We start from the raw sequence: 27,568 nt of genomic DNA, 5'->3' as shown, positions 1-27,568 counted from the left end.
CTTGCCAACCACTGCTCCTGGGAGTTTTTTTCTCTAATTGTTTTTTTTTTTTTAAATGTCCACCCCTTTCCCTCCCTTGTCCCCTCCCCGCCATCAGCTTCATCCTACCTTGCTTTAACTCCTGCCAGAGGCTGCCAGCACTCTGCATTACACCACCTGCCCCCCCTTGAGCACAGCCTCCTCTGCCACCTCCTCCCCCCACACCCCAGCACATGTGTGATCTAGCAGCCAACGCAACCTGGATAACAAGAGTACCGCTGGAGTCAGTCACACAAGCTCCAGGGCTGGCATTTCCCAGGAAAGGGCAGGCAGAGAATCCATAGGAGGAATTGTAAATAAAAAGACAACTTGCGTGCCGCCCCCCCGTGCAATGGATACACGTGTGTCACACGGCACTACAGTTCCTACGCATGGTCATACGCACCAGGCATCTTTGCATTTAGCACGCGTGCAAGAGATGCGGAGACAGTCGCCTATGTGCCGTATATACGTCATTAAAATACTCAGCATGGGCAGTGCTCATAGATTATCTCCTTCTCCCCTCACCCAGCCGGCACCACCCTGTCCCTTTACCCAAGCTTGCCTGCGCTAGCGAGAGCCTTCTGCAGCTGCCGCTCTCAACAGCCACCCTGGCTCTCTTTCGCCTTGAATCTCTCTCGCTTTGCAAACCTCAGAGGAAAGCCTAAATTTCTTCTGAATTGCCATCTTTTGTTAACTAATTACACAAAGCACTTCGGGGGGGGGGGACAGCTCGTATGAAATGCAAACGATAAATCAAGGGCAAGATTTCCAAAAACAGGGGCCTGAGGGTGAGCTCCGAAGTCTACATTCGGACACATAATACACGGCTTGATATTTGGAAGTGCTGAGCACCCACCAGCTCTCCTGGCTTCAAGAGGACTAGGATTTGGCTCTAGAGTTGGCTACAAAATATTGCCCATCCCATGGGTTGCAAACATTACACAACATTCATGTACACGTGGTGCCATAGATAGCAACACAAAAACACACACAACACGCTGGTTACACTGTGCCAATGTCAAACCCTCACATGCTATGGAAGCAAACGCACAGTACATGTGGCATTCTGGCTGAAATTTTCAGAGGAGCCTGCAGAAATCAGGTGCCCATCTTCCACTGAATTTCCACTTGAAATACCTAGCCTCCATTTCTTACGCTGGTTACAATAATAGTCTCTCTTTTTCGATCTAGCAATTCAATGTGTTGTTTCATACGTACATGAATGTGTGATCTACCACGGTTCGAGTGGTTGATTCCTTCCCCCACTGCCCACAAACCCGCACTTGGTTTTCGGACAGGACCCCTTACCTTTAAGATAGATGGGTGACTGCACGGCAAAACGTGCACCTAATCTGCAGGTGCAATTGGCAACTATTTTTCTGCCTATATAAGATTGCACATTGTTGTAGCTAAGGCCCAGGTGAGCAGATCTAGGAGGTCTGACAATTTGTCAAACATCATGTTTCCTGGCTCTCTGTAAGTCACAACCCCAAATATTGGGACTATCCCTATAAAATCAGGACATCTGGTCACCTTAGACCCAGCTATTCCCTCCCGATGGAGAACAGCTTAATTCTGCCACTTACATGCAGGGCACGTAAAGAGTTTGACTCCACACCATCCTTCAAGTCTCTTTGGTTTGCACCTACCTGTATTTCCAGCTGCTGTACCACTTGCATTTGAACTCGACACTGGGCCGTGCTTCGGTCATCAAGTGCGTGTTCCGTATTGAGGTGTCTAGACAGAGAAGAATGGATTTTATATCGACAGTTCCCAGAGCCCGCCATGAAACACAGCACCTCCTACTGGCCCATGTCCGCACCTACCTATGGCCTGCAAGCACCTCTTATCTGTATTACGGGAGCACTGGAGGCCCCAATCAGGCCCCAGTCCCTGCCCTAATGAGTCTGCAATTTAAACAGATAAGACAAAGCATGGGAGGGGAAACCGAGCCACAGAGCGGCAACGTGACTTGGCCAAGGTCACACAGCAGGTCACTGGCAGAGCCGAGAAGAGCAGGTCTTTTACGTCCCAGGCCAGTGCCCTACTCCCTGAACCACACAGTCTCTCAGCCCCTTCCCCAACAGCACTTGGATTGCCTCAGTTTGCCACAGAGAGTCCACTGAAATACAAAACAAACAGCTGGTACCTGTGGAGGGTGAGCCTGCAAGCCAAGCCCCGCGGGAGGTGAGAGTACGGTACAACTGTTGGCTCCTTAAGCTCAGCAGGAAAATCCCATTTCCAGGATGTACCCGGTAAGACTGACTGCAGCCAAGGAACAGGTTTCCAGGCAGACACAGGCAGCATTGTGGGGATTCATTTGCATTCCATAAGGGACTCCCCAAAGGCAGGAGGTGGCATTTCTGAGGTGCTCTGCATTCTAGACTCTCAGTGCCTCACGAACATTCACGCATGAAGCCTTTCAAACACTCTCCCCGAGGCGGGTAAATATGATCAGCTCCATTTTACAGATGGGGAAACAGAGACCAAGGAGGGGATGGAGCCAGGTCAGCGGCAGAGCTGGGACTAGAACCCAGGGTCCCATGCCTTACTCACAAGGCCCTCCCCTTCCTCTCTCTGCAATCAAAACAATAACCTCATGGCCACCTTCGGCAACGAAGCCTTCTCCTTACAAAGTTAGGGCCTTGCTGGGACCCGTGTACGGCCTCAAAATGGCCCCTGCTCGCTTTCACGGAAGAACATACGGGACCAGTCTTAGTCCTGATTCCAGGTTGAGTGCTCCCTGCCAGCAAGGAACTCTGCTCGCTCAACCACATGGAGGACCCAGCCACGAGCACGGACCGGGATGTCAGGAGACACAGAGAAATCCCCAGGTCTGGAACCCAGGGAGAGTGGAGATAGCTCAGGGAGAGGTGCCGGGCTGTGGACTCTCGCTGGAATAGGGTGATGCCTTGCTCTTCCCTGCCTCTCAGACTAGGATCGCCCTCCAGCCAGGAATCAATCCTGCCCCACACAGCTCTGTGCCATCTCCGCTCCAGGCCCCATCTCGCTAAACCACGGGCGCTCAGAACACGGCCTTCTGAGCTTGACAATGCAGCACCGGTCCTGCCTCTGCCTGCGACTGCGGCACACGAGGAAAGCTCGCTCAGGGCGCTGGTGAGCGCTGAACAAGCAGGAATAATTCTCCGCCGGGGTGAATTCAAGGTGCAAGAAAACATTAGGGCTGCATTACGTTTAGATGTTTTAAATACACCTGCCCCGATGGTGCTGACTAAAGCAGGCCTGGGTCTTGCAAACGTGGGGACCCCTCGTTTCAGACTCAGCTGCAGGTGTTGCCGCAGGTGAGGGGATTTGGGAAAGAAACACAACGGGTGGATCCCCGTCAGCCCCGCTAACTAAACGAGCGCAGAGCACGAGCCTTCCCAGCCCCATGTGGTGAGCGCTCTGCACTGTCAGCGGCCTGCCATCGGTGTCCCCTCTCCCCTTTTTCTGAGCTCTGCGGCCCCCTCTTTTCTCTTCACCTTGAGCCGTGCCGCTCCTCTGCCTCTGTTCTCTCTCCCCCGACCCTGCCACTCGACAGATCCCTGCTATCAAACTTCTCCCTCTAATGTCAATCAGAGCCATGCAACAAAACATCAGAGAGCCTGTGTTCCTGGATGCTGCGGTGTCGGGAAACCGAGCTCCCAGGGCCGGGGGCAGCTGCTGCTGACATGCCGAGAGCAATATCCAAGCTAGAATCCGCATGTCCCATGCTCCCCAGACACGCTATGCTGAACTCTCCCCATTTGTCTCCCTTTGATCTCTCTCTCCAGTCCCCCTGCTCAGTCAGTTCCATCCCTTATTCTTCCCCTTCCACCTGGTCTGGATATTCCCTCTGCTCCCATCACACACGATACAAACGGGGTGGGATCCTCAGACGGTGTCAAGCTAGCTTAGTTCAATGGGCTCACTGGTACCAGCTGAGGATCTGGTCCACGGTCACCCGAGTGCCAACTCGCAGTGCAATTGTCCTGCTGCTGTACTGTGACTCAAGAGGGCAAGTGAGGGGAAAACCCTCCTCTCCAGTATCTGGGATTTTACTTTATATGGGGGACGTCTGGCATCTCCTTTAGCATTCCATGACTTTAAAAAGTCTCTTTAGGGGCAGGTCAATCAGATTGGAAATAAGTCACCTGGCCTTGCACTGATCTTCACCGAATTAGCGTTTGACTCCCCTCCACGTTGCTTTCCATCTAGGGCGGTGTGGCCTAATGGACAGGACACTACACCGGGTCTTGAGACATGGTTTCTATTCCCAGGTCTGCCACTGACTTGCTGCATGACCTTGGGCAAATCCCTGCATCTCTCTGTGCATTGGTTTCTGTACATCAGCGCAGTGATACCGACCTGTGTTGTAAGAGCCATAGCTGAAAACGCTCCGTACGAGCTAAATATTATTATTAGAGACCTCCAAAGTCTTTATAAACATGAATTAATGTAGCTTCCATTCTCCACCCCCAGGAAGTAGGTATCGGGGAAACGAAGGCACAGGGAGGGGAAGTAGCTGCTCAAGCTCACATGGGACAGTCGACAGCAGCACCAGGAATAGTTTTATAGGCTTTAAAGCCAGAAGAGACCATTGCGATCGCCTAGTCTGATCTTCTGTAATAACACAGGCCATACAACTTCCCTGAATTAACCCATGATTGAACTACAGCAGGTGTTTTAGGAAAAATAGCCAGTCTCGGTTTGGAAATTGCCAGTGACCCTGGGTAAGTTATAAAAACAAAGTCAGACTCCCAAGCGCTGTGCTCTAACCAGCAGGCGATTTTTCCTGCAGAAGCCACCGTAAATCTCCTCAAGGATCATATGTATGTGCAGATAACGGTATTTCATTTCTCTTGACTTCCACACCATCTCTTCTGCTTGGAACTTCTCGCATGCTGTGCCAAGCAACCTCCCTGTCTTCAAAGCCATTTAAAACTCACTTCTTCCAGGAAGTCTTGCTACAAAAATCCACCATGCGGGTTTGGATGGTTGAACCCTCTCCACTTTCCAAGACACACAGATTTGGAAAGGGTGGCTCATCTGGGGCTCTATGGGCCCACGTTGCATTATGGGCTAGATTTTCACATCAGTGAGGTGTGTAGTCCCATGGCAAAATGCATGTCTAATTTACAGGTGTAATTACCAGACACACAGATCAGGTAATTGTATGTGCAAGTGACATTTGCGAGTGCAACTATGCAAGCAAATTAGTCGTGAATTGCGAGCACACAATGCATGCCTAACTTGTTAGAAAATCTGGCCCTGGACTGTCTATATCTGATTTAGGTTGTACGCTCCTAGGTGTAAAGGCAATGCCTCTACCCATGATGGAACCAAACATACTACTGGTGTGCAAATGATGGTCATTTTGGTGACTCGGCTTCCAACCAGGACTGGGAACAAAATACAGAGATACCATGGGAGAAGTTGTCCAAATGGGATCTACCCACCAATCAGCAGCAGGAGGTACCAGGATTCTCACTGAAAAACTTGTTTATGGGAGATTTCCAGCCCTATCTTGCAAAAACAAGATGTTGGGGACAAGCTTCCAGACTTGCATCTGAACTAACCCGACAAAATGTTTGAGCTTCTTTCATCACTACTACCTATCTAGCTGGAGATGGACTAGGGGTCTTTACTCCTTGCTTCTCTGTATGGTGGGACTAAGACATGGGTACTTCTGCAAAGAATAAGCTGTCAGGAGTTTTGGCATTCTCTGCTGAAGGAGGAAAGTGTAAAATTGGGGCAGGGCGGTGTGGTGTCTCATCTGGAAAGTGCTTTCATTTTCATCTCCGTGTCAGAAAGTTTCATTCTTCCTTCCTGTGCCCAGGGGTGGAGGTCCTCAAACTGCTCCAGCATGTATAAGAAGCCCAATAACTTGGTTAACTCTTTGATAGAGGTGGGTACAAATTGGCCCTGTGGATTCAGATGCACCCAAAATTCAAGCTGGTTGAAACATTTAAAATTTAAAAATGGAGACAATTTTTTTTTACAAACATCTTAGCAAAAATTCTTCCCCCTCTTTCAACCATCTCTACCCAAAACATTGGAGAAGCTCAGGATTCAGACTGGTACTTCACAGATGGTGCCCTGCTCTGCATGAGTCAAACCAAAACTAGTGATCCAAACACTGCTGAGCTTCTGATCTAGTTTCAGTGCTAGTAGGTTGGGGCCATCCCTGCTTGCAGTCTGCTTGTGAGGTCAGTGAAGTATTAGACCCATTGTACAGGTGGAGAAACTGAGGCGCAGAGAAGCAAAAACTTACCTAAGGTCAAGCAGCAAGCCAGAGGCAGAGAAGGGAATCGAACCCAGGAGTCCTGAGTCACCAAGCCCCTTGCTCTAACCACTAGGTGGCACCCCTCTCTGGCTCCTCTGCCTTCCTTACTTCATTAACTGCAGCAAGGCATCGTCTGGCAATAGCACAATGCCCCCTGTCCTCTCCTCCTGGTTCTTTCCTTTGAATAATGATGCTTTCCCCTTCTTAACCCATCTCCCCACACGCACAGCGGTCACTCTTCCCTACCCCCCGACTGAGCCTGCCTTGGTATTCACTGCAGCTGGCACCTGTTCCACCCTTCCTGAACAAAGTGGGGAGGCAGACAGGCACATGGCTGGTGAGATCAGCTGACGTGCTGTTTGTAAAACAGAAGTCTTTCAGACACAAATAGACACACACACGCACAGTGCATCTCTGCCCCAACTCCCACAACATTCCCTTCAGCGCAGAGAGGGGGAAAGGAAGAAGAAAAAAAAAAAAAGGAAAGAAAACCCGTCAGTTTCTTCTGATGTCTTTGCTAAAAATCCCGGCTACAAAGAGATCTAATTGCAAATGAACTAATTAAGTAAACCTCTGACGAAGCGTGAAAACAATTTGTTTGACCCTGACGCTAGCGGAGGGCTCTTAGACAGCGGAGTTAATCAGTCAGTGACAGAGCCCACAAGCGGTGTCAGCAGGCTGCCGCGCTGCCATCTGTTTCTTTCTCTTCTCTCTTGCGCGCTCGCTCGCTCTCTCTCTTCCCCCCTTGCAGAGGGTGAGCTGCTAACTTTCCTCGTCTGTCTTCTCTCGCCCTCCTCCACCCAAGTCCTGTGCTTTCTCTAGGTCTCTTACACTCTCTTCTCCTCTAGCATACCCTCCCTCCATCCCCCTGAATGTACAGACTAACCTCCTTGTTATGGGATGGGGTGGGGGCCTGCACGCCAATTTGGCTGTTACGCTTGAATCTACAGTCCACCCACTGGCTGAACTGAAGAGTTTCCAACTCCAAGACACAGGGCGTGCTAGCACCCCCCTGGTACAGATGGGAAACTTGGGCACAGAGACACGAAGGCCCAGAGTTTCCAAAAAGTGACCAGTGATTTTGGGGGCTCAATCTGAGACCCTCCCCCTCAAAGGGACCTGACTTTCAGGCAGTGCCGAGTCCTCTGGAAATCAAACCCGTCCAAGGTGCTAAGTTGGGTGCCCAAAAAAAATCACTAGCCACTTGTGGAAAAATCGATTTTTTAAGGCCCCACCTGTAGCCTCTGAAGAGATAATGAGCTCCGCCTAACCCCGGACAGTTGGAAGTCATGGCTTTTCTGACCTACCTCTACTGCCCTCAGCCCGGGGTGCAGGTGCAAGGACCAACCCCTCCCCTCTTCTGCCCAAAGCAGTACTGAAGTACAGGGTGCTAGCAACGGGGAGGGTCTGGATGGCCCCCGAGTGCAGGGCAACTTGCAGACCACCACACTGGCTGCACAACCTGGGGGAGCCAGGAATGAAATGACAGCCCCGGAGAGACACAGCAGGGGAGCGACCTACTTGACAAACTGTCCCAAGTCCTCACAGAGGGTTTCACAACCAGGCCACTTGCATTCTCCGTGTCCGTACAGAGGGTGGGAGCCGGGGTTCTCTTCATGAGAAGAGCTGCTGAGAGAGTGAGATGGAGGAGAAGGAACGAACCGTTACACTGGGGATCTTACACATGACAGGCTGGCTCCTGCAGTTCCAAAGAAGCTTCCAGACCAGGACCACCCCAAGATATTAACACATCTCCTTGCACCTTTAAGCCAAGGCTCTCAAATGCATCAGTCAAGGCTTATGGAGGCTAGTGAACATGATTACAGCTCATTTTCCAGACGGGTAAGCTGAGACGCAGAGAGGTTAAGTGAGTTGCCTACGTAGCAACAGAGCCCAGCTCCCTCAATTCCCAGTCCACTGGACTATGCTGGCCCCACTCCCAACAACAAACAATGGATCCATTACCCATCTAGCCTTTTCTTAGACCTATAGGGCAAAATAAAAGGCTGGCCCAGCTCGGTTCTACCTGTCCCTCCTTGGCGTGAGCATGGCGCTCTGTCCATTGGGGAGAGAGTGGTGGGAAATGGGAGGCGAGACCTTGGCGGCCGAAAACGAGGTAGAGTTTGAAGTGTTGGTGGTCAGGTCGAGGCCCTCTTGCTTGATGCTGTCTTCTACAGGCTGGGTAGCGGTGACCTCTTTCCAGAGCTGCTGCAGGTCCGAGGGACACACAGCTACATGCCGGACGGGGTCAAGGGAGAGAGGAGGAAAACACACGCACAGAGACAAGGGTGAAGATATGGAGCAGAGAACCACCACTGCCCAACAGTAACCTGCGCTGAGAAGAACCCAGCAAAGGGCAGCTTTTAGTTTAATCAAGGGGGGGTGAAGACCACCAGCCTGACAGCCTTGAAGGCCTGAGCGCTACCTAGCCATGGTAGCAACAGCAGCACCAGCTTCCCTCTTGCTGCCTCGACTAACGCCACAGGAAATTCAGTGGGTCTGGTTTGCAGGCATGCGAGGGAACCTTCCTTTCAGGCTTTGCTCCACGAGGCAGCCAGACTCCCCCACAAAGTTTTGTTCCGAGCGTCGGGGTCCAATGAACCCAATGCTCAGTGGAAACGGCCCAGTTTCACCTGGCGTTCTGTCCCGCCTGCTGGAGCCGCACACTTTCAACAGGCATCTGTAAATGGTCATTTGACCCTGGCCCCAGGCTTGCTTCAAAAGGATCATGAAGCTCTCGGAATGAGCTGGAAGGAGTTTCCAGTGCGTGACCCAAACCTGGGAGAGTCCTGAGTGAATCTGGGGGAAGTTGTGCCTTGCTCTGGCCTCTGCACTTCACCCAGATGGGCCACCTCTCCACAGGCGATCAGGGCATTCATTCTCCAGGCATAAGAACTCTGCTTTCTGGGCACGCATCCCTCGTTCCCAGCGCCTGCCTGTACCACCAACCCCACACAGGAACCTCTATCAGCCAGGGCATTAAACAACAGGAACGATATAAGCAAACTCAGGGCCTGGTCCTGTTCCCACAGATGTTAAAGGCAAAACTCCCATCGCCTCCTTCATTGGCAGCAGGATTGGGCCCTGAACTTACAGAATATACCTCAACTGCTCCTATGCAATTTTACTCCTATTGATTCTATGAATCACTGTTACCGCTCCTGTATAGCCCACGATTGTGCTGGAGAGAGATGGACTCAAGCAGGCCAAAAGTGCACTGAAAACCACCCAGTTGCTACTAAAAGCCTAAGAGCTCGGAGGCTGCGTTTGTAGCTGCTACCCATGGGTAACACCCACCAGGCCGACTGGAGCGGAGGGCTCATGCTTTAAAGGACAGAACAAGAGCGAGGAGGTTTGCCACGCGCTTTACCTTGTGGAAGGGTCTGCAGGGGAACGGTGCCTTGTCCCGGCTGAAGGCTGACCAGCCCCTGTCGCTGAAGGTTTAACAAGTGCTGCTGCTGCAGCTGTTGCATCTGCAGTAGTTGCTGTTGGAACGCCAGCTGTTTATTCCCTAATGGCTGCTAGGAGACAAAAGGAAAAAAAAAATCAAAACCACTATTTTCGACACTGCAACCGAGGCCTTGCAGGGAACAAGGGCCCCGCTGAGCAGCACGGAGTGCCGGATCCCAGCATCAGCCTTACGCCTGGTCAGCACAGACCTTTGTCCTAAATCGCTGGTCCTCGGTAGCCAGTCAGCATGTCGCCAAGACAGAGTCTTTGATCTATCGGAAGAGGAGGAGAAGGAAGAGAGGAAAAAAAAAAAAAAAGAGGGAGGAGAGAGAGAGAGCGAGGGTGTGCTTGCTTAGAGCACGGAGCGCTCCAGCTCCATCTGTTCGATGAGTATTTCCAACGCCTGTGCATTGGGATCACACAGGGGGATAAAAAACACCGCTGCTTTGCGCTGCTATTCAGTGGCTGGCTGAGGCTCTCCACACACCTTAGAAACATTAGCCTGCTGAGCTTCCTGCAAAGGCAGCAAAGTTATCATTAACCCTATATTACAACCACGGTTACCAGGGGTGTTTCCCAGGACTACAAAGAGGCCAAGGTGGGTAAATAACATCCCCATTTTACAGAGAAATCATTATTTTAACCAAATAATTAGCTATTTAAGCATCACAAGCCTGCTGTCAGGTAGTTGTCGGACAATTTGTACAGAATCGGGCACAATGGGACCCCCTTCTTGGCTGGCGCCTAGGCACTGCTGTAAAAGATAACGTATAAGAACTTGGCCTCTAGGAAATGTCCACTTAATCTCCCTGGGGCTAACAGTTGGCTTATGGCCTGTAACAAGACCATTTGTATTCCTTGCTAAACTGATTTCCCCCCCCCATCTCTTTGAGTATTTACGGTTGTAACTCTGGATAGCCTTGCTGTTCATAACAGTGTTTAACCTCTTCTTGAATCTTGCTCAGCTCACGGGCCTCCAGGCTAACTTGTGGCAATGAGTTCCACAGGCTCCATGTGTAATTGTATTCCCTGTGCTCAATTTTGAAGGTGCCACCTCACAGTTGCATCAAACGTTCCCGTGTTCTTGACTGATGAGACAGGGGAAATGGAGGTTCCTGATCTCCCTTCTCTATCCCACCTGTTAATTCTGTATGCTCTTATTTGTATTGCAGCAGTGCCTAGAAGCCCCAGTCCCGGCCAAGGATCCCATGGTGCTAGGTACGGCACAAGTACAAAACAAAGGCAAGGTTCAGCTGTGCTGTAGGGTGGGCAAGCCCATGCTTTATACCTGCTGTTCAGGTTGCAGTGTTCCAAGCCCCTAAGCATGCGCATTGCCAGTTTTTGGTCCCCCCCCCTCTTTAATTTTACACCACGGAGAAGGAACCCAGGCCCCCCGTGCCCAGCCCGCAGGTGCAGAGACCAACACAGAAAGGTAAAGCAGCTGCCTGGAAGACCACAGACTGTACCGCTCAGATAAGACATACAGTACCCTCCCCACCTATCAGCTAACCAGTGGTTCTCCACCTATTACCATTGTGGGCCACAAAGGCAGCTCTCTCCGTTTACATGGGCTGCATCCACACAACATATATGCTACCTGTATGGCCCTAAGGATGTCACGTGGGCTGCAGCTGTGTGCTGGTTGAGAACCACAGCTCTAACTGGTATAACCCTGCTAGGCTGGGGTCATCTCTGGGGAGGTGACAAGAAACAGAGGAGAAGTAGCTAGAGGAGGAGAGGTTTGAACGGGGGAGGAGGGAAAGGGCAGCCACTGATCTGTGGCAAGGTGGGAGAGAGGGAGCCTGTCTGTACCTGCCCACTCGCATCACAGCCGTGGGCTTTGCCGTTACCCTTTGAATTCTGGATTCCTTGGACCTGTTGTCAGCACACAGGCAGGCCTATGTCAGGTGTTAAGGAGGCTTTGCCTCTCTGAGTGCAGAGAAAGTTGGGAAACTTCCAGTTGCTGCTCCAGAAATCTTCTCTCACCTCATATACACATTAATCCAAGACAGGGAGCACCTGGAGAAGTAAAAATCCACACGGCCTGGTCTTCACTGCACAGTTCAATCGAGCACTGCCCCTAACCTGAGTCCACACACAGATACCTCACACTCCCCTGCCCCCCAAGTTGGCTGGCCTGAGGAAAAAGCTTTTTATGGTCAATGTTCTCACTTAGGTTGTAAACAATTCGGGGGCTTGGACCGCCTTTGTTCTGTGCTTGTACAGCGCCTAGCGTAATGGTGCCCCGGTCCATGGCTATGGCTCCTAAGCACCGGGGTAATACTGATTATACTTATAATTATAATAAGGTTGGGTGAGGATTCACAGCTTGGAGCCATTGTGAGACAGTCATCCGGCCCTGCCTCATACTGAGCATGAAGAGCTGATCCAAACTGAACCTCTGCCCACGAAACCTAAACTAAACCCTGAGCTTCTAACCAGGAGCTGAGACACGTGGTAAATCTTGGGAGAAGAGACTCTTCCTGGAAAATTCCCAGGTAGGTGCAAGAGGTTTGGATCATTTTGGACACGACTGGGATAAACCCGGAAGCTTCTGACCGCAAGCAGGAGGGTGATTAAACAGCACAGCTGGGAACCAGAAGCCCTGAGGTCTGTCACCAGTACTCACGGTCTCTCACTGGGCAAGTCACTCACTTCACCGTGCCTCAGTTTCCCCATCTACAACGGGGATAAGGATGTTGACTCACCTCAGTGCTGGGCTATGAGGATTAATCATTAGCATCTGTAAAACAAGGTGAGCTCTTGGGTTTCCTTGAAGAATAGTAGGGTATTTAGATCTTTGGTTCTCAATCACTGAGCCAGAGACGGACGAGACCCCGTCTTGCACATCTCCTGGCCAGGATGGCTCCCGAAGGAGAAATCAACAGGGCTTTATCCCCCAAGTCTCGGGACTTCCCTGCGCTTGGTGACAAAGGCACAGACTATAGTGATCTCCTTTCGGAGAAACCCCCCCCTTAATTTTCTAACTCTTGGGTGCCTGGGAGACAGCGCACGCTCAGGTAGCCTGCATACTCCAAGGCCAGGCCAGGAATGCTGGGGGTGAGACAGACTCCTAGCCAGGAGACCAGGGAAGACTCTCTTCACGGCATTTAGGTGGGGAAAAGATACGAGGAGAGCGGATCCCCGAAGGACCCAAAGGAGGCAGGAGTTCCGCTCAGTGGTTGCCAGACAGTCATTCATGTTGGGAAGGGTTTTATGGGGGTGTGAGATGCACACACAGGCCTGGAGGGGAGGGAGGGCAGCCCAGCCCTTGCCTTTGTTACCAATGGCAGCCAGAGTTTACTTTCTCCCTTCCCCATGGGCCTTTCGGCAAGCACAGGTTCCTGCCTGTTACATCAGGCCGCCAGAACACTGCCTCATTCACTCAACTTCCAGGCTGTAAAACAGAAGGAAATTGGGAGCGGATTAAGTCATTAGGATCCCCGGGGCAAATCACTTTCACCTCATAACTCAATAGGGCTCTTTATCTTTTCCATCTACCTGCTCCAGAGTCCTAGGAACCCTGGCGGGGGCAGCAGCAGCTGTGGCACCACTTCCCCGGGGCCTCCGGCATGTATATGGGCAAGAGACTCAACACACAAAATCAGCAGGGCGAGACCACCTCTCTGTGGCGGCCGCCAGCAGGGGATCTCAAAGTACTTCCGACTCTACAGCCCTGCATGGGGGCACTGGAGGATCGCACCCATTTTACAGACGGCCGCACAGAGAAGCAACTTGCCTGAGATCAGGGGTAGGAGCTGGGAACGGAACCCAGGAGTCCTGCCTCCCAGTCTCCTGCTCTAAAAATCACAGCTGCACCGAATAAATACCAGCCTTTGCCCTTTGGGAGGGGAGGTGTCACGGCCATTTTTAGGCCAGTAACACTCAGCTCCAGGTTTGAATTTAACCATCAAACTGCTGAGCTTGGGGGGGGGGGGTGTGAGTGTGTGAGAGAGTGTGTGAGAGAGAGAGAGAGAGAAGTCACATCAGCTTTGTCTGGATTCAATGTCATTCAGAATTAATAATCCCTTGGGGCTTTGGCTGGTGCTTGGGCTACGAGTGCCCGAAAACGCTTCGTGAGTCTTGGACGGTTTTATCACTCGATGATTACCTGTTTGTGCCCTCTGAAGCACCTGGCATCAGCCATTATTGGAAGACAGGATACTGGGCTGGATGGCCCATTGGTCTGACCCAGTATGGCCGTTCTTATGTAGGGTTTCTAACAGCCCAGCCTCCTCCCCTGCCCCAAAATCAGGTGGGTTAGTTGCAAATATGTTATATATAGCACAAATTCTGCAAAAGACAAATAAACAAAAAAATCACCCCCCACACCCAGCTATACCCTCTACCCCCACCCTTCTGCCCTCTAGCAAGCCACATCCCTCTGGCTCCCTCTTACAGCAATAGGGAGCGGGTAATACATTCTGCCAGGGAAAATAAAGTTTCCTTCTGGTGTTGCCTGGCCGCTTGTGTCCTTCCCTCCCCCACCGCAAGATGTGCAGCTGCCATAGTCTGTGGGTTTCTCTGGACACTTTCACTTTCAGAGGTCATCCGCGGCACGCTCTTGATAGAACCAATGAAGTATGAAGCTTATCTGCCCACCGATAAAAATCTCAAACACAAAGAAAGTAATTCCTGAGCTGCACTCTGCCAGTCACCAGCGCCCATTGGGGCGCTCCGTTCTCTCGTGTTGTGGGGGTGGGGAGATGAAAGGGGGGGCTAGTAGGGAACAATCCAGGAGCCTGTTCCTCCCTCTCACCCCCGTGATCCCCGTACTCTTCCCCAGCGACGGGGTCCGAGTTCCTTAACGCATTTTGTCTGCACTCTGTTTACATTAGACGCAGCTGAGTGGGTGCAGCTACTGGGGTAACAGGCGCCGTCACTTTGATTTATGAGCACATCAAGAGGAGTTTCGGCGTGACACTCTGGACTGACAGGAGCACTTCATTAATCTGACGCCTAGGTTACTTGCCAGCCAATCCCCACGCGCTGCCTCCCCCCGCCCCGCCAAGCTGTACAATATCAGTCACTACATGGGGGTCACTGCTGGAGAGGCGACGCCGTTTATAAAAAAAAATCCCCCTCTCCCTCCCGTGTTCTTTGGAAGCACAAAGGGACCAAATTTGTAACAATAGGGACCTGCTGGGTTTACCCTTACCCTGGCTCTGTTTAGAGCAGCCTTGCTTCAAAAGACAGCAGCAAGAAAATTACACCCGCCTGGACATCACTTCTGCTTTGCCTGCGCTTACCGAGCAGAAGAGGAACATGGCAAGGATACTAATGCTATAAATTGCCCACCCCGTGAAAATAAAACCACCCAGAGCTTTGCTTAGAGAGTCAGCATTACAAGACACCTTAGTCTTATTTCAAGGCAAGAGGTGGAAAATCCAGTCCAACTCCTGACTCAGCTGGACAACAGGGTCATCTCATGATTTCCTCCAGTGTACACACCTAGTCTCTCTCATGCACTCACCCACCGCTCTTTGCTCGCTCTCAGCCCATTGGTACAAAACAAGGAAATTGAGACAGCAGACTCTGCTGTATTCAAATCTCGAATTCCCAAGGTCCGTCCCCCACCTCACTGCAAGTGACCTCTGGAAGAGATATATATGGCACATCACTGCATCCGCCCAGACAGGATATAGTCCGACTTGCTTTCCTGTGCTCTCCTCCATCCTCCTCTTTTCCTGTTCTTCCCTCACTCCTCAGGAGGTTTCCAACCATGCTCTGGTTCTACTCTTCTGCCTGCAGAGATATGAAACTCTCCTGCATAGCAGACTGCTACCTGTTCTGAACCTCATTGCACAACACAAAGTCAGGCAGAAAGAGATGCCCACCCACTGATCCCCCGACACCCGAAGACAAGTTGGTAACTTAGTCACACCACGCTAATCCATGAACTCAACTGAAGGGAAAGAAGTCGCTCAGTTTACAAACATTGTAGTGGCGTTCGTAATTAAATACTGCCATGGTTGCCATGAAGGAGATGGCACCGGCCAACAGCTACTACATGGCGGTATCTGCGATAATGCAGTTATTCCCCCTTCCTTTTGGCAAACAATGTTTACAGTTCACCACCAAGTGCTTCCTGTTGGCAAATGTTGACGTTTTAATGGGCACCACCCTGATTCACTTTGTGAAACTGATCCCTATTCAGAAGGGGACCGCCCCACGGCCTATGCACCACTTACGCAGCTGTAAGACAACAGGTGCCTGCCATGTTAAGTGAGGCATCAGACTGGTGCTGGCCCTGTGCACAAGAGTGAACTGCACCATTACCAGATGGTATATTGATCGTGAAACAGATCCCAAGGCCTACTTCCAAACTGCTGCTACTTGTGCTCAGACCACTTCAAAATATCCCTAACACAGCTGCCTTTCCCTTAATTCCAAAGCTCAACTTGTTTCTGTCAGTCACTCAGGGCACTGGTCCGGAGCCCTTTCCTTGCTGCAACTCTCCTTTCCATATTGGGAAACCTCTTTGCTGCGTTTGCAGGCAGGCTTCATGGTGTTTAGGAGAGTCTTTTTCCATACACATGCACCCCTTTGATTACTTAGCATATACTGAATAATCCCCCCCAAAACAGTATTAATTGTAAGGAATCCTTAGAAAACAACAAGACATAAATTCCTGTTGGATCATTATTAATAATCAATAAGCAGCTTTTTAAACGGAGTAAATGCCTAGGTGAGCCCTTTGCCAGAGCTCAGTAGAGGCACTGCAATATAATGTCCGTGGCCAATGGGAAAAGATGCTCTGGGAAATGCAGATTTAAGCCTCTTGGGTTTCTTGAGCATATCTGGATATTTCAGTCATCAGGACATAGTTTGGATCAAGTCTGACCCCTTCACCTTGTAGGTCAATGCTACAACAATAAAGGGGATGGACTAGATGACCTCCTTCAGCCTTACACTTCTACGGTTCTCCTTCAATAGGCTTTGAATCAAGCCCTTAAAGTCAATGGGAGTCTTTCCATTGATTTGATCAGTCACTGGCTCAGGCCCTAAGGCCTCAGTTCTGCAAAGCATTTAGACACACACAGCCTCATTCAGTAGATCGCTCAACCACATGTTTCACTTCTAAGGCCTTGTCTACACTGCTATTTACAGCGCTAAACTTTCTTCGCTCAGGGGTGTGAAAAAACAGCCACGTTCTCAGTGCTGGCAGAAAGTCCCCTCGTGGAGGTGGTTTTATTACAGCGCTGGAAGAGCTCTCCCCCAGCGCTGGAGCCGCGACTACACAGCCACGTTAAAGCACTGCGTCGGCTGTGTAGACATACCCTAAGTCTTGCTGAAGTCAAGGGGACTTGAGCAGATGCCCGAAGTTAAGTGTGTGCTTTGCTGAACAGGGATGGGCTGCTGAATGGGGACTTCTGGGGAATATATTCCCATGGCCTTGCCATACCGAAAGATGGCGCAAAAACAACCTCTATGCAGGAGACCAACAAAAAGCTCCCCACAGATGACAATGGAGATGTGGCTTGTACATAACATAAGAAAATAAGAATGGCCATGCTGGGTCAGATCAGTGGTCCACCTAGCTCAGTATCCGGTCTTTCGCCAGTCACCAGCGCCAGGTGTTTCAGAGAGAGTGAATGGAACAGGGCAATTTATCGAGTGATCCATCCCTTGTCACCTGGCCCCAGAAATGTGGGAGGAGTCCAGAACAAACCTTGTTCCGTACTACATAAAGACAAATTATTTTTTGTTGTTGCTTATTTCATTTTTTTTTTAAAGAAAAAAAAAAGAGAAACCTCAGAAACAGAGAATACGCATGAGATCATTTAACAATTCAGCCATTCTGAGAAGACTTTCAAAGTGGCCTTCTGGAATAGACTGGCAATGCTGTATAAGATGCACAAACCATAAACCCCTACCACTAACTTAATTCTCCACTTTGCCTTTTTATTCACCTGTGTTAAACATAAACGACTATAAATAAAGAAATAAAGGGAAAGCAGTATTTTTCTTCCGCATAGTAAAGTTTCAAAGTTGTATTAAGCCAATGTTCAGTTGTAAACTTTTGAAACAACCACCATAACATTTTGTTCAGAGTTACAAACATTTCAGAGTAACGAACAACTTTCATTCCCGAGGTGTTCGGAACTCTGAGGCTCTACTGTAGATGAAATGAGAGATCGGGACTAATGAAAAGATAAAGGAATAAACAGAGTAGCAATACTCAATGGATGGTCCCAGCAAGCCAGCACTAAGCCAGCAACTTGCCAGATCCTGGCATGTGACATCAAACAGTGCCAAGGAGAAGTTACCCCAAAAGGGCTCGTCTACACTTACAGATGTTCCTGGCATAGCTATGTGTGATTTTTTACTAGATTAGCTATGCTGGTAAAAGCCCACAGACACATCAGATCGACAAACTATACCAGCCTAAGCATTTTTATACTGATCTAAGAGTAGAGGGTTGTGCCATTATTGCTATACCGGTGTCACTATACTGGCAAAAGCCTCCTAGTGTAGACAAGGCTAACTCACAATGGGCTGACATCTTGGAGCGGGGAGGATATTCACACTTCAGTGGACTCCTGAGCATACAAGAACCACCTGTACGTAACGTGTGGGGCGGGCTTCATCTCACATCTGTGGGGGTTTGTGATTGCAGACAAGCTTTGCATCTTCACCAGTGAGGTGTCCACCCTCGGTCTCTTACAGGTGTTTGTATCTGGGCTGGTGTTGGACACTAGACGGCACGGCCACGTGTCAACTCCACTGCCCTTTTGCCCAGCTGATTTCTCAGGCTATCAGTCTTTCCCTGCAGGTTTTCATTCAGACCGGAGCACGTGGCTTTATATTTTCAACTCCAGCAAGATCACGGCCAAAGCAGGGTCCATGCCAGCTGTCACCAAACACCTTCCTGAGAGGCAGGTCAGCTTCTCCTGGACCTCTGCCCATTCTCATTGAGTTAGTGCTTACAGGGGATACCATTGCACTGCGTAGGCCAGTGGTGCCTGGCGTGACCAAGTACCCACACTGAAGAGCCCTCTTCACAGAAGGCAACAGGGCAATCGCCTCCATGGGTATTATTCTGAGGATGCTTTTGGCCCAATGGAACTAGGTTAACATGGACACCTTCTTAAGCCTCTGACCATTGTTCTCCTTCTCCTTCTTCCACTCTTAGGCCTGGTCTACACTGGGGGGGGGGGGGGTGTCGAACTAAGGTACGCAAGTTCAGCTACGCGAATAGCGTAGCTGAACTCGAACTACCTTAGTTCGAACTACTCACCCGTCCAGACGCCGCGGGATCGAAGTCCGCGGCTCCCCCGTCGACTCCGCCACTGCCGTTCGTGGTGGTGGAGTTCCAGAGTCGATGGGAACGCGTTCCGAGTTCGATATATCGCGTCTAGATGAGACGCGATATATCGAACTCCGAGAAGTCGAACGCTACCCGCTGACCCGGGCGGGTAGTATAGACGTAGCCTTAGAGACTTGGTTGTCAAGCTAGAAGAGACAAGGGGCCTTTTAATGGATTAAACCTTCATTCATACTCATCAACTGGAGTAAATGAGACAACTGAAGTCTACTGTCACTCCAGATGGGGGTAGATTGAGTGAGTCCAGATAGGGGAATTCTAGGAATGAAGACAAATAGGATTTTTATCCCCACACAGGACTCTACTGGCCCTGGTGACACAGTTATCCTGAAATCACCTTAAGCTGCTTTCTTATCAGATAGAACAAAGATGTAGTTTTAGAGTGGGTGGAAATTTTTTGATTTCCCTTCTCCCTGCAAAATGGGCTGATTTTGAAAATAATGTTTTGTGTGTGCAAAAACTTTGATTTTCTCAATATTTTCCATTTCTCAGCAAAAAATTTCATTTACAGTTTTTGATGTTTATCTCCTTTCATTTTCTGTTATTTGACGGTTGAGTGTTATTTAACGTTTTTCTTTTCCGAATGCCATTTTCGATGGGTCAGCTGAAGTCATGTGGTAGGTTTTCCCCTCCCCCAAAAATTGAAAAATTAAAACTTGATTTCACAAATTGAAAAACATCAGTTTTGGAAATCCATTTTTAATAGTTTAAAGAAACTGGGCAAAAAAGTTCTCTGGGAGTTTTAAGGGAAAAAAAGCCATAAAAATTGATTCATTCCAAAAGTTATCAGAACAAAAACATTTTTATATATATATATTTTTCTCCTATCCAGATTTACAAAGAGGTTTGATCAATTCAGTTTTATCCTTTGGTTAAAGATTGACTCAATATTCCTTAACAATCCTGGTTAATAATGTCCAGGTCCTTGTGAACATCAGTTACAGCAGGGATCCAGAATTAGGAAGGATGGCCTAGTTTAGGAGAGAAGGGATGGGGGTGTTGAAGGGCCCTTTGTCTCTTAGGGTACGTCTACACTGCCAACACACCCACTCCCCGGGGCAGAGAGTTTCAGAGCCTGGGTCAACCAACTCTGGCTTGGCTACGGGGCTAAAAACAGAAGTGCAGATGTTCCGACTCAGGCTCTGATACCAACCCTCTCGCCGGGTCTCAGAGCCTGAGCCGCAGCCCAAATGGGAATGTCTACACTGCTGTTTTTAGCCCTGTAATGCAAGCCCCATGAGCCCAAGTCAGCTGATCTGGGCTCTGAAACTCACTGCTATGGGTATGGTTTTTTTCTTTTCCCCTTCCAGTTTAGACGTACCCGTACTCACAAGAGGTGGGTGACGAAACAGCAGATGCTCTGTGGAAACCACATCTATCATCCAAACATTACAAGTTCAAAGCATCATCTGTACTGGGTATTTTGTTTGGTTTTTGCAATGGCACTGTGATATTGGTGCAAATACCCAGTGTAGACGTGCTGTACTGATGCGACTTACCCTGCTAACTTATTGGGCTTTAACCACACCAGTGCAAGATCCATTTTTCAGTAGTGCAGCACGCCTGTATTAATAATACCTACCAAGTTTTTACACTGTGTTTGTCATCTGCAGATCTCCAAGTGCAATACAAAAGGGAGGCCTCATGATCATTTTACAGGTGGGGAAAGAGAGAGAGAAAGAGGTGAAGTGAGTCACTCAGCAGGCAGAGAGTAGGAATAGAACCCAGGTCACTTCAGGGACAATCCACTGCCCTATTCACTAGACCACACTGCCTGCCTTTGCATTACAGCTCATTAGAGGTAGTAGATAACACCGGTGCATATTCCCCCTTGTCTAGACAAGCCTTAACAAGGCTACTGAAGTGGGCAGCCACAATCAAGGAACAAAACACGTGTCCCGTCCAGGGCCAGCTCCAGGGTTTTTTCCACCCCAAGCGGGAGAAAAAAAAAATGCGATCGCGATCAGCTTCACTGTGCCGCTTTCTTCTTCGGAGCGAAGGACCTGGCGCTGAATTGCGGCCAAAGACTGAAGCGGCGGCGGTAGAGCTGATCGCAATTGTGGTTGTTTCCCCCACACACACACACTCTTTTTGCTGCTTGGGGCGGCAAAAACCCTGGAGCCGGCCCTGTCTTCATTGCACCTTTCACTCAAGTGTTCCTCCTGAGGCCTGGCCGCACACAAACTCCTCGCCTGAGTGCAGTGGTGCTCGTCACGTGGGTAATGGCTGACGCGCGAGTGCTGCTAACACTCAAGGTAAAGTGCAAGCACAGCTCAAGAGTCCCATTGGACGGGGCATCTCTCAAACACACTGAATTTCAGCCTTTCCCCGGTGCCTTGTTTTTCCAACTCTCCCTCTCTGTCTCAAGCTAATATTAGTCAGAGAAAATGGCTCATGGTCGCCAACTCCAGCGGTTCAGCTCTTGGCTCTTAGGGACTCTCGGGGGAGAGGGGAAAAGAAAAGATTTTTCCTCTCCTCTTCTTGAAAAGATCCCTCCTGGATGAAGGGGCGGAAGCACAATCCTGACAGCCCTTGAACATATTCCACTTGCACAGAAGCATACGCATACGCAGCCCTACGCACACTCAGAGATTCACAGCTGCCGACGAGCAGAATTCCACAGAGAGCGGAAATTCGTTCGGCTAAGAATCCACTCAGCACAGAAGCCTCCAGCAAGACATTGACTGTGGGTCGGGCAGTACGGAGAACTCCCCGAGGGAGAGACGTTCCTATGTTGGACATGGCATATGGACACTGCTGCTCTCACACCCAAGTGACCTCATCACCTCCCACACTCCAGGCATATTTTATAGATGCATCATTCAGTAATGATGCACTGTGAGCTACAGGGTTACGCATATGATGTGTCAAGTATCAGAGGGGTAGCCATGTTAGTCTGGATCTGTAAAAGCAGCAAAGAGTCCTGTGGCACCTTATAGACTAACAGACGTTTTGGAGCATGAGCTTTCGTGGGTGAATACCCACTTCGTCAGATGCGGGTATTCACCCACGAAAGCTCATGCTCCAAAACGTCTGTTAGTCTATAAGGTGCCACAGGACTCTTTGCTGCATATGATGTGGAATTTTATGATGGGACACCTTTTCTTGTGGTTACCCTAAGTGGCTTAGGTCCAGCTGCCCCACCCTCCCACCTCATTTATCCACTCCACCTCCATAGCCATATACCCCTATCCCCTGGGCCCCTCCTTCCACCGACATGCCTGCCAGCGGGCAGGGCCGGCTTTAGGCCAATTCAACCAATTCCCCTGAATCGGGCCCCACCCCTAAGAGGGCCCCGCACCCAAGCCCCAGTATGGCGTACGGGCAAGAGCCGGTGCGCTGTAACGGGCTGGCCCGGCTTCCCCAGGGGGCAATTTAAAGGGCCTGGGGCTCCCAGCAGGGGCTGGAGCCCCAGGCCCTTTAAATTGCCACCGGAGCCCCACTGCTGGAGCCCTGGGGTAGGGCTGTGGGGCTCTGGGGGCTATTTAAAAAGTCCAGGGCTCCTGTTGCTTCTACCGCCCCAGCCCTTTAAATAGCTGCTGGAGCCCCGCTGCTTCCTGGGCCCTTTAAATAGCCGCGGGAGCTCTGGGGTAGCGGGAGGGCTCCAGCTGCCCCTGCCGCCCCGGTCCTTTAAATAGCTGCAGGAGCCCCGCCGCTTCCCCAGGGCTCCAGCGGCTATTTACAGGGCCGGGGTGGTGGAAGCAGGGGAGCCCCAGGCCCTTTAAATAGCCCCCGAGCCCCAGGCTGCTGCTGCTACCCCGGTGGGGGAGGGAGGAAGAGGGGGCACTTCCCATACAGGGTGGGCTGTACCCCCTGTACCCGCATCCCCTGCCCGTGGCCAGCCCCTGCTGTACCCCCTACCTGCACTAGCCCCTCACCCCCTTCCCTGCCCGCACCAGCCTCTGCCTGCAGCCAGGGCCGGCTCCAGGGGTTTTGCCGCCCCAAGCAGCCAAAAAAAAAAAATTTAAAAAAAGCCGCGATTGCGATCTGCGGCAATTCAGCGGGAGGTCCTTCGCTCTGAGCGGGAGTGAGGGACTCTCCACCAAATTGCCGCTGAATACCTGAAAGTGCCGCCCCGCCGCCCCAAGCACCTGCTTGATAAGCTGATGCCTGGAGCCGGCCCTGCCTGCAGCCAGCCCCACACCCCCTGCCCTGCCCGCTGCCAGCCTGTCTGCAGCCAGCCCTGCAACCCCTGCCTTTCCCGCACCAGGCCCTGTCTGCAGCCAGCCCTGTACCCCCTGCCCGCAGCCAGCCCCTGTCTTCAGCCAGCCCTGTACCCCCTGCCTGCAGCCAGCCCCTGTCTGCAGCCAGCACTGCACCCCCTGCCCTGCCCGCACCAGCCCCGCCGCACCCCCTGCCCTGTCTCCAGCCTACCCCTGCCACACATCCCTGCAGCCCTGCCCGAAGCCAGCCAGCACCACACACACCCCTGCTCGCATCAGCCCTACACGCCCTGCCCTGCACCCCCTGCCCTGCCTTGCACCCCCTGCCCTGCCTGCAGCCAACCCCTGCCATACCCCCCTGCCTGAAGCCAGCCAGTCCGGCACTCCTCTGTCTCCAGCCCTTCCAATCCATGCCGCACCCCCCTGTAGCCCTGCCTGAAGCCAACCAGCCCACCCCACGCACCCCTGGCTCCAGCCAGCCCTGCACCCCTTGCCCTGCCTGCAGCCAGACTCTACCTCCAGTCAGCCCCTGCCCTGCCTCCAGTCAGCCCCATGTCCACTGGTGCCCTGCAGTTCCCAGGGCAGTAACCCTGCACACCTGCTTCAATGAGGGGGGCAGGGAGCAGCTGGAACCCCCACATGTGCACACCCGAGGGTGACCAGACAGCAAGTGTGAAAAATCGTGACAGGGGTGAGGGGTAATAGGATCTTATATAAGAAAAAACACCAAAATTGGGACTGTCCCTATAAAATCGGGACATCTGGTCACCCCAGGGAGTGGCGGGGACCCACACATGTGCAACGGAGCTCATTTCTAGTTCAGGCCCGTCTTATTAAAAAAGAACTTTAGGTAGGGTTAACACGTCCGTATTTTCCCGGAGATGTCAGGCTTTTTGGTTCTTAAATTGCCGTCCGGGAGGAATTTTTAAAATTTAAAAATTCCTCCCAGGAAAATACGGACGTATGGTAACCCTATTGGTACAAAAAAGCCATACTGTGGCACATCCCTTAAATCAGAACTTTTTACAGGGAACCGGTTGCTAAGAAATGAGAGGCTTTTTTTTTTTTAAGTCATCCCTGCCGGGGCCCCGCCAAAAATGTTTGAATTGGGCCCCGCACTTCCTAAAGCCGGCCCTGCCAGCGGGCTACCCCAAACACTAGGATTTACACACGCCACGCCTTTTTCCTCCCCTTTGGCTTGCCCCAGTTCCGATCTGTGCCTGCATCTGTGTCCCGAACCTGTATGGGCGAGCTCACCTCTTTGGGTTGCTGCTTTCCGGCTTGCTGCTGTGTCAATAGCTGCAGGTGAAGCTGCTCCTGTTGCTTCTTGTAGTATTCCTGCAGCTGAGGGGAGGGAGAGCAGAAAGCAGCACACGTCAGGGAGGCAGACGGAAGATCCTGCCCATGCCTAACCACTTAGGTTCTTAAACTGGGCTTTGCACAAGGCTGCCAACTCTGGCCATGTTACTGCCAGGCTCACGATGTTGGTTGGTTTGCTTAAATACCCAGCTCCTAAAGTCAGGTGAAAGAACATTTCAGCTATTAAAAGACAGCACTGGCAGTCTGCTGCTCTCTGCCTAACTCCACGGTAGAAGTGAGACCCACAATCAAGATTTTGACTCCCTGGGATAATTAAAATTCACAATTAATAATAACAACAACAACACTCCTTCTCAAGTGTCTTTCACTTGAAGCTCTCAAAGCCCTTTACATATACCAATTAAGCCTAGCTTATTATTAATCATCCTATGTATTAGGCTACGGCCTAGAAGCCTCAACCAGGTCAGAGCCTCATTTTGCAAGGTGCAGCCACAAACATGTACTTAATTCAGTATTATTGTAGGCATTAGCAATTAGTGATCTGCGTTTTAGAGGGGGAAAGTGGGGTGTGAGGAGATGGACTGACTTAGTCAAGGTCTCACCGTGAGCTCGTGACACTGTAGGGAATGGAACCCAGAAGTCCTGACTCCCAACCTTCTGCTCTAGCCAGCAGAAGTACCCCCCCCCCCCCCTCCCCCCCCCCCCCCCGTAAGCCCCACGCGATGCTTTGCCAAAGGGTGTGGCTGAGATTGACATGCAGGCCCCAGCGGCAGTCAAATTAAAACAGCATATCAATGAGAACGAGATGTGTTCCCAGAACAAACAGCAACATGAGTAAAGGTGACTCACTCATAATGGCTAGCGTTAGGGCAGAGAGGCTGAAATACTAGGGTGATGATGGAAGAGGGCTACAGGAAAGTCTCTTCCCCTTTCCTCTGGTTTGTATAAGCCTCGAGAATGCACTCCTGGCCTTTCTGAGTAATATTTCTATTGCACACTGCTTTTCTTCCTCCAGATTAGTCTGGCTGCTCTCACTTTGGAAGCAGCTGTGGTCTTGCAGCAGTTGGGGCAGGAGACTAGGAGCCAGGACATGTGGGTTCTATCCCCAGAAAGCCACTTCCGCTCAGTTTACCCATCTGTAAAATGGGGACAACAACAACAACTACACAGGAAGCTTAATTAATGCTTGTAATGCACTTTAAGATCATCTGATAAAAGGTGCTTTTGTTCCATATTTTGGATTTTCAGGCAGGGGTAAATTCCAGCTCTAAGATTCCCTCCTCCCCCCACTCCCATCTCCAAATAAACTGTTCCCGATGGATTTGTTTTCCATAAAAGCCACAAAGAAGCATCCACAAAGCCGGGAAACCCTTGGCTTCTGCTGAATGCCGGGAAACCTTTATCAGCTCAGGGACTGACAGCAGCAACTTTGCTTTTTCTGTCTGCGGAACAGGTTTGGAAAGCCGAGCTGTTTACCCGAAAGCCAATCAAAACCAGGTCTCTGTAACTCGGTTGAACAGGGTTCCGAGAACATTGGGTCAAGAGGTGAGAGGTGTGATGTTTGGTTTTCTTCTGGTGGAGAATGCAAGCTATTCTGGCCTGGGTTGTTTAATCTGCAGTCAAACATGTTTCTTTATCCGGCTCCAAAGAGGCTCAGAGAAGGACTCCACCCAGGTTAGTGTTTACCCTTTGTTCTTTCCCTGGGGCCAACCTTGAATCCTTATCAGCGTGTTTGGAGTAAACAGGTACGGAAGGCAAGAGAAGGGCGTGGAAAGATGCTTGTGGGATTTCTCGTACTCCCCCTTCCTCCCCCAGCTGGAGATGTTTACCCAAGTCCTTGTGTTTTGGAGTTCTTTCCCTCCACCCCTCTTTTTCCACTCATTTTGCACTGAGAGAGAGAGAGAGTGTGAGTGAGTGTGTGTGTTTTCTGGAATGCAAAGAAAGCTCAACTCCGAGGAACGAACCGGAGCTGCTAAGTCTGGGTCTGGATCCAAACACCTGCCCCAACTCAGGGAGAGTCCAGAGTCAAGCTTGAGGCTCGGGGCCCACCAGGGAGACAAGGGCGAGCCACGAAGCCTGGCCCCAGATCCAAATGGTCCCGCCCGTCGGGCTTTGGCTCAGGCCTCTCCCCACTGAAAACCAAATCCTGAACAGGTTTTAATGTAGACGCTGTTGTAGGGATTTTGACTCTGCAGCAGAATCCAGCCGCAGTGGGATTATTGATAAATTGCAATTCTTCCCATTCCATGGTGCCAACGTGGTTGGGATCCCTAGGGCAAGCAAGATGGGGGACTGGAGAGGGAAAGGGCCAGGCTGCTGGCATGACTGTTTTAGAGGGGTCCGGGCTCACCCTACACAGAGGCCAATGTCACTGGAGAGAATGGGGTGGAGTGCAGGCCAGTGCTGACCCTATTTGCATCCATGGGGCAAGGATGCAGAGCTCAGTGAGCCGGCCTCATAGGGTACATGGAGGAAGGGATGCCTAGGCTGCTCCTACCTGTTGCAGCATGATCGCCTGCTGCTGCTGTAGCAGAGCTTGGAGCTGGGGAGGAGACAGGATCTGCTGCATCTGCTGTGGCGTGATCATCTGCGGCGACATCATAGCAACGGACACGGGGACCTGCGGAGACAGAGAGCGAGAGCGCGTTAAACACAACCCCACGCTGAGCTCGCAGGAGGACGTTCTCACCTACAGCTACACACTCCGTTGCGATCCGTCGCTCCCTCGTTAAGGCTGAAACAGAGTTTCCCGCCACCTTAGGCCCTTAAAAATCCTCCCCAAAATTCCAGACTTGGTAGGCTGGGCCTGGGGCTGCTTTAGGAATGTCCTACTCACTTTGAAGTCAAATCAGACATGGAGTTCCCTGAATGATGCTCCCTCAATATAGGGCTGCTACGCCAGGCTCCAAAACCCCTCAAAAACTGGTTTGGGTTCCAGAGCTCCAGTGCTAGCAGAGAGGATTTGAAAATGTAGCCAGCATCGCCAAGACCAAGCATTCAAAAGCCACGAGTTAGGCCCAA

At 51.0% G+C, this 27,568-nt stretch overlaps 1 protein-coding gene across 7 annotated transcripts in view; it reads right to left on the bottom strand.

Annotated features, from left to right (window-relative positions):
* Positions 1-27,568, bottom strand: part of FOXP4 (forkhead box P4) — a 143,730-nt gene that overhangs the window by 30,873 nt on the left and 85,289 nt on the right. For 4 of the 7 annotated variants that reach the window (XM_045013148.1, XM_045013153.1, XM_045013149.1 and 1 more), the window contains 6 exons: positions 27,045-27,167; positions 24,485-24,571; positions 9,657-9,807; positions 8,313-8,517; positions 7,808-7,915; positions 1,671-1,758 (listed from right to left, as the gene is read on the bottom strand). In XM_045013148.1, coding sequence (XP_044869083.1) covers positions 1,671-1,758; positions 7,808-7,915; positions 8,313-8,517; positions 9,657-9,807; positions 24,485-24,571; positions 27,045-27,167 — 762 coding nt within the window. The remainder of the gene's footprint in view (positions 1-1,670; positions 1,759-7,807; positions 7,916-8,312; positions 8,518-9,656; positions 9,808-24,484; positions 24,572-27,044; positions 27,168-27,568) is intronic. The other 3 variants (XM_045013150.1, XM_045013151.1, XM_045013152.1) reach the window with 3 other exon arrangements.

The sequence above is a fragment of the Mauremys mutica genome, chromosome 4 (assembly GCF_020497125.1).
Source record: "Mauremys mutica isolate MM-2020 ecotype Southern chromosome 4, ASM2049712v1, whole genome shotgun sequence".
NCBI classification, from domain to species: domain Eukaryota; kingdom Metazoa; phylum Chordata; order Testudines; family Geoemydidae; genus Mauremys; species Mauremys mutica.
This window is presented reverse-complemented; position numbering and strand designations above follow the sequence as displayed.